Below are 7,768 nucleotides of genomic sequence, written 5' to 3'. Positions count from 1 at the left end.
GTTTGATCATATAACTCTTCAAGTTTTAAGGTAGTTATACATTCTAGGCTCTCCTTTTTGATTTGTTATGAGCATTTCTGTTGAAGGTAAATCAAGAAAATCGTTTTTTTAAATTTATTTAAAACTGTCTATGCGTGCCTTTTCCAGAGGTTTATATAACCTTAGTTCAATAGTTTACTCAACCTGTATGTTATTTAGTGTCAAATGCATTTGCAGTACTATGTAAAAATAAGCAAATGCATATAATCTTTACAGTTTTATTTGAAAAAGTAAAAATCTACGGATGAGTGATGTCATGTACAGATGTTGTGATGTACTCCTTGTGTCCTCGTCTTTTCTTAATATCCTATAAAACAAAAGTAATTTCAATTTATTTAAGGTTAAATGATTTTTTTATAATGTATATATTATGTTAATGCAACCACTGCTTCTTTTCTAAATGGTGAACAGTGTCTTCATATTATAATTTTTTTGGTGAAAACTATTATAAACTACGTTAGAAAAATTGGAATAAAAACTTTTTTGTCTCCGTGGCAATTATACCACATCTTCGTATTTCTTTATTCACTGTAGCCTTTATAACAACACACCATAATTCCGTATTATAACAATACGATAAGGTTATGTCATCAGTGTAAGTTCTTGTTATATCTTTTATTTTCGATTTTTGGTTAAGTAAATGTAATTGTTTTACATTTTTCCTCGGTAAATGTCTGAACCAAGACAGGAAAATGATAATTGTTTCTTTTTCACTCGTTCCGTTGTTTTTGCTTTATTTTGTTTTTTAATTTTAGATAGCTTTTTAATATTTAAAATGCATTCTCTGTAACCACTTAAACTTTTTCGGCACACATAGTCACCGATCTTTCTGAAAATTGGCTGATATGTATATCCTATTAGCCTAGTCAGAAAAATAATGCCAACCGATATATATATTGGTTGGTTACCATGGTAACAGCGGAGAAAGTTGGGAATTTTAAGAAAAATACAATATTTGGTGTAGTGTTGTGAAATTATGCGGCTACATCTATTAAAAAGAAGCACCAAAACAATTAATTTCAGCCTTGTTTTTATCAAAAATCAAAAAAAATTATGGGGAATCTACCTAGAAAGAACTGAAATTAATTTCTAAAAATTGGTCATTGTGCAATATTCCTCACAATACGAATTATCTCCCTTTGACGGGTTACACTAATGACTGGACCAAAACGAAAATGCTAATAACTTTTTTATTTCTTAAAATTTTTGTCAAATTTGAATTGCTATAACTTTAGTCCATTTAATACATAAATATAAGAAAAAATATAGAAAACTTTTAAATCTTCATAAAACGTGACCTGACCAACGCTGACAATGACAGGACCAAATGAAAATGCTCATTACTTTTTTATTTCTTAAAGGATTTATGTTAAATTTGAAATATAATAAAATTTCATCATTTAATATATAACTATATTAAAAAATATAGAAAAAAATATTAAAAAATTCCGAAAAATCCGAAAACGTGACCCTTCTAACGTTGACAATGACCTGACCAACATCAGCAATGACCTAACCGATGAAAATTTCTGTGTTATTTTATATCATTAAAAAAAGGGGGAAAATATATGTTTTTAGGTAAAAAAAAACTTGACCTGACCAACGTTGACTGTGTCCTGATCGTTGTACTACCTAATACTTATTTATATCTTATAGGATTTGCTAAAAATTTATATAAAAAAAAACCATTAAGATTGAATGGTAAAGTCTTTATCAAATAATAAAAAAAAACTGGGAAAAACAGTTTAGGTTACTGTGACGGGCACCAGGTTATTTAAACTTTTTATGGTATTGAGTAGTATATTGTATTTTACTGTGTTGTAAATTATGTTGTATATTACCGGTTATAATTTGACACGTTTGATCACAAATATAAAGTAACACATAAAAGGTGTGAAGTAGGCCAAAAATACATGTAAGTTGATAAATCCAATATAATTGTTTTTTAATATTTTCATAACAGTAAATAATAATTTCCACGTACAACTTAAGGCATGCACGAGCCTTGTGTAGGATATCTTGGTAGTTTTAAATATTTTCATAAAAAAAATAAACATTTCGCGGACTACTTGAGGTATGCCCGAGCCCCTGCATGCACGATATCTTGGTTGTTTAAAATATTTTAATAAAATATAAGTAAACATATTCAACGACTTAACTTGAGGTATGCCAAATGTTCTCGAAAGTCAATACATTTATCGTTTGCTAATATGTTTGAAAAGCATTTTACATTTTCTTATTTGATAAAATTAATGGTTCAATCTAAGTGTTTCTATAAACTTGATGCAAAGCCTATTACATATAAATAGATATAAAGTCATTTTTCCTGGTCATGATAACAGTCAGAATATAGGACAGAAAGTCACAGACATAAAGTCAAGGACAAAAAGTCACATGTATTATATGTTATAAACATTGAGTCCTGTTTCAAAGTAAAATCTATTTTTTTTGTTAAAAGAAAGACAATTTACTAATTTTGAGAAACATCTTTCTGTAATGGGCTGTCAGCATGTTCGGTGAAAATAAAATTATATGTACATGTATACAATTCTTTTAAAGTTACCCTTTCACGGTAAAGAGTTATCATAATTTATGGTCAATATTTTTTAATTTGCTGCTAAAAATCCATAAAGATAATTGTTATTTTCTCAAATTTCAATAATCCAATGCCTAATAATAATGTTAAGATAGTGCTACCATAGGCGGATCCAGTGGCCCTGAGGGCCCGTCCCCTCCTTATTTATTGGAAATATTTGGTTGATTACATATGGAATCACTGAAGCATAAATGTAGCGGGCCTTCACTTTAGGCAGTCAGTGGGACCCCTTATATGACAATTGTCCAGATGGTATATTTCCCCCCACTGCTCGTTTTAAGACCTGAAGCCACCATCTGACAGATTTTCCACGGGTCCTCGTAGGGAATGGAAAATCTCGAAAATTCCTCCCCGGCCAGAACGGCAAACAGGAAATGTTTTGGATGGATAGCAGGGACCATCGGGTCAACGGCCGACAGTACCCGCCCTTGTTGGTTACGCCCTTTGTTTGATAAAGAACCCTTGTGTTAATTCTTTTAGGGGCACCCAAGTTGACCTATTGAAATTTCTGTCCTTGTCCAATTGATCTCGATTTCCAGTGATATTTCAAATTGTCCGCCTTCATCCCAGCCTACCCATATTGCCGAACCTTTTTGAAATTGTCTATTTTTTTCAACTTCACCTCAAAAATGATCTTCATGTAGATACTCGTCATCCAATAATACAATAATATTCAAAACGTATAGCTATACATGCTTTGCCATTTCAACATTGAGTTTAACAATGAATAAGAAAAATTAACAGCTCATAATACAGGTATTTTTTCCTTTATAGAAAGAAAGGTTAGATGGTCAATTATCATTTACTTAGAGGTTAATTAATTTTGGGTCAGTAGACTAGCACTGGACCAACAATGTTCCTATTAAATTTATTGATTTTGTTCTCTTCTGAAATATGCATGAGATATTTGACACTGGACACAAAGCAAACCATAACTAATCGATCATTTCATTTTTACAAAATCTTACCTCCCCCCCCCCCCCCCCCCCAACGTTATTGATTATTTTCATTTGTGATAAGTATTTATTTCTGTGCCTCCCACAAACAATTTTAAGCTTGGCCTTTCTTGAACTGTCAATGTTCTGATTGTATCTTCTTAATATTATGTATAAATAGTTAGGAGCTAGTAGCTAAAATTCCAAACTGTAAACACCAAGTGGCACTTTTATCTTTAATCTTCACTACAGCATTTGAATACTAGTGGATGGACTGACGTATAAACCATCATTCTTTGACACTGCATTAAATTGAAAACTTACAGAAGAGAGTTTTTGTATGAGAGATCTAGTCTATTTTCAAGCGTTTTCCAAGTTTATGCATATACATGTAATTTGTTGTTTCTATGGCAACACTATCACTAATAATGCCTGGAATATTATTAACATTTCTCAAATACAAGAAAACCTGTTTATGTAAGCAAAACTGTATACATTCATTGTTATATGTATCGAAGTTCATTAAAATGCATTTGTAAAAATTAGTACTTATCCGTATTTTTGCAAATGAACTACTTGTTTCCATGGCAACACATTCAATGGCAAATATTGTACAACTGAATATGTAATTTTTTAAATGATTTTATTTGTTTTTTTCTAGATTGAGTAATTGTTTTTCTTGTATATTTTTCATGATCATGAAAACAGACTGAAATTTCTTTATAATCAGCACTTTTATCCAGAATAGAGAAATTGTGTTTGTTTCCTTGAAGTGGTAACACCATTATCGAAATACTATACTAGCAAAATCATTTATATATACACATGTGTGTATACAGTGAAACTTAATAAGTGTTTTAGTTTTCCTACTTTTGTGCACATTTAAGAAACTAACTGAAACTTTTTTCAAAATTGTTTTAAACTTGTGTATCAAAATGAAACTGTTTCCATAGCAACACAGTTAAAACTATAATACCGTTATATATGAATATGTTTAAAATTTTGATGATTACAATAATTTCTACATATTGTTTATTTATTAATTTTTTTCTGACTGCAGAATTAGATTTTAAAACATTTTTTTTCAAAATTTTCAAAAAAAAACATTTTTCTGAAAAAATGAAAACTAAGCATTTTGTATCCATGGTAACAAAATATTGAGACATACTTCCCCATTACTTGTTCACATCATTGATAAGATAAGACTATGATATTTATGAATTCATGGTTGACTTTAACTCAGGTGTCCGCAAACAATTATGGTGAGCATTCAAAAATGACCTCAAAAGGGTATTTTTTACCTAATGCAAACCACATAAAAAGGGGGGTATATGTGATTATGATTGAAATGGAATATGAAAATATCAGTTATTAAATTACATTAATAAAATGCATATAATAAATAAAATCTTAAAACAATATTCATTCTCTTAATTATTTATTATGAAAAATTATGTTGAAAATAGCCTTTTTCAGCTTAAAAATCATAGATATTCAGAAGAGGTAAAACTGGTCATCGGTTGCTATGGCAACCGATATGTTTAGCAACCAAAATTTTGCAATTTTTTGTTTGTTTCATCAAGACTAGTAAGTGTGTGAAGTTTGAAGAAAATCCATGACCATGCGTGCCACACTCCCTATATAAGAGTTTAAATTGTTACAGAGAACCAGTATTAATTAGGATATAATTTTAATAGTAAATGAAATGTACAGCTTTAAAACAAATTAAAAACCGTTAATTTGAAAGATCAAAGGGTGAAGTTCCTGTATCATAAAGATCTAATCGGTAATAGATCTCTGTCTTAAATAAAATATCATATAAACATGTTATATTTTCACCATAATTAGACAGCATGGGAGATCATTGATGCCGTTAGAATTTAAAATGGTTCAGATTTGAAACCTACTTTGTTGATTCCATCTTGAATTAGATCTCCACCCTAAATTTGATCGTCTTCTTGAATTAGTTCCCCATGTATTCAACCGTTCTAATCCACTGTCCAGATGACTGCCTCTGTATGGATCAAATGACCCGTATCCAGTAGCTGCTCTTTTGTATCCTATATAGATAATAAATATTATTATTTTTGGCCTTTTATTATTCTGTCCTCGTTTAAAATGTAACGATAATTTGGTGCTTTAAATCACACGTTAGATATAAACAATTGACGAGGTTAAATCTTATGACCAGGCATATGAATCAGTACAGTTCCTCTACTATACGTGTACACTTTCTTGTAAACAGATACAACGTACAATGTAAAAAAAGGACTTTTTTCAGGAATGTTGATCATATGAATGTAAATTATACAATGACAGTTATTTGGAATTCTTTTGTTGGTATACATACATCATTTGGAAAATGAATATTATTTTGAATAAGTTTAATAAAAAAAAGATATATATTTTTATCAAATCTTACTTCTGCCTCCGCTATTCAATCCCCCTATCAGCTGTCCGCTGTTCCAGCTTCCAGTCAGATGTCTACTATTCCATCCATTATTCAGACCTCTAGAGCCCTGCAAATCCCATGATCTTTGATTTCTATTGTAACTATCATAACCGCGAGCAGTGGCTAAAGTAACCATCACAGCAAGTACGATAACTATTGCTAAGGTATTCATGTTTCTGTAAAAAAAATACATCAACATTTTTATACCAAAATGATAATGCTAAATTGAGGCTTTTTAAGATGTCAAAGATTTCTTGAAAAAAAAATACGTAAAAATATGTCAAAATAATAATAAAAAAGCTGCATTGAAAATAACAGGATGCGACAAAACCAATCAAAAATTCTGTTGTCAAATTTGTTAATTCGAAAACCGACGCAGACTATTGCATTCTTTGGATATTTAACTTCTTCTTATTTTGAAAATACAAAAGTTGAGAAAAATGCATAAAAAAACATTTTAGTTGTAAAAACATTAATATATGCGTTGTTGAAATACAGATTGAGATTTGGAATGAAATATTTACAAAAAATGGTTTAACGCACATAGTATTAAAAATGTTTTCTTTCGATCATATTTATATTCAAATCATGCTGAAAAGTTAAGTTAATAAAACAGGTAAATTTAAAAGACATAGATATAATGAACAACTCACATGTTTTTTTTTCTTTCTTTGATGTACTTGAATGGCTACTAGACCAAATTTGATATAAAACACTGAGATAGCATTTCTCTTTTATATCATTTAGTTACAAGGAAATATTATTAAACGGGGGAATAAAAGAAAACCCATATCACTCAAACAATCTACGTAAATGTATTTGAATCAATCACAGGTTGTAAAGGTTACCGTTATGAAAGTAAGGTCAATGTCACTCGCTAGACGTCAAGTCTTTTTATGGTCACATCTGTCTTTAATAAATAACAGGTTTATGATTATGCATTCAGTTTACTAATGAGTTTATATTAAAACAAATAACCGTATCAATAATTTCATAACACTAGTAAAAGGTAGGCGAAAACTACCGAAGGGATAATCAAACTCACAGTCGAAATATGAAGATTAATTATCCACAATGTTCAATTCAAGCAAATAGATATTTATTGGTAATACATTTAAAGTTCTTTATTTCGATTTAAGAGGCCAAAGCCAGAAGCATGCGTTCATAGTTTTACTGTTGGAATGGAAGCATCTTGAGGTTCGGGTCCTCAGTATACGGAAATGGCCAAGTTGGGCCGGCCATAATCGTGTTAAAGTTTTAGTTTAAGATAATTACCTATAAACTTGTGGTCACATCAACTTGAACTGTGTACAAAACGCATAACATGGTCAAATTGCAAGGATATAACGGCTAATTATTCTTTGAAAATGTGTTAATTTCTTATGGGCATTGGTTAAGGTGGACTCATATTCTTGTTTGTGTATTTGATGATGTAATTATATGCGGTTCACTGCGTTATTATTAGTCTGGATGTGGTCCTCATTTTTTTTGCATTTTTTATTTTTTAAGGTAATTATTGTATTATCTATTCTCTATGTTTTGGTCAATTTTCAGTAGTATTGGCCAATTATTCTCTATTTTATTGAACCCATCCAAATTCTCTCTAATGAATAGATAATGGAGGATGCTCATAACAAAACAACCAAGACTATATAAGTCGACAGAATTAATTTAACATAATGAACTTTGTAAACATAAGATATATATGGATATCCTTGAGCTATATTTAACATAAGATATATTTGG

General features: G+C 30.0%; 1 protein-coding gene across 2 annotated transcripts in view; it reads right to left on the bottom strand.

The window, feature by feature from the left end:
- Positions 1-243: 243 nt before the first annotated feature.
- Positions 244-7,768, bottom strand: part of LOC127736227 (uncharacterized) — a 91,135-nt gene continuing 83,610 nt past the window's right edge. Inside the window, exons 1-4 of one of the 2 annotated variants that reach the window (XR_007998873.1) lie at positions 6,676-6,754; positions 5,993-6,198; positions 5,478-5,630; positions 244-346 (exon numbers count right to left, since the gene is read on the bottom strand). Coding sequence is in view for 1 of the 2 variants with exons in the window: in XM_052246815.1 (XP_052102775.1) it covers positions 339-346 (8 nt within the window). In the remaining variant the exon portion in view is untranslated. Of the gene's footprint in view, positions 347-5,477; positions 5,631-5,992; positions 6,199-6,675; positions 6,755-7,768 lie in introns of those variants that run through there. The other variant, XM_052246815.1, reaches the window with a different exon arrangement.

This window comes from Mytilus californianus, unplaced genomic scaffold, assembly GCF_021869535.1.
Source record: "Mytilus californianus isolate M0D057914Y unplaced genomic scaffold, xbMytCali1.0.p SCAF_3, whole genome shotgun sequence".
Lineage (NCBI taxonomy): Eukaryota > Metazoa > Mollusca > Bivalvia > Mytilida > Mytilidae > Mytilus > Mytilus californianus.
Note: the sequence above shows the minus strand (reverse complement) of the source record. Positions and strands in the feature narration are given on the sequence as shown.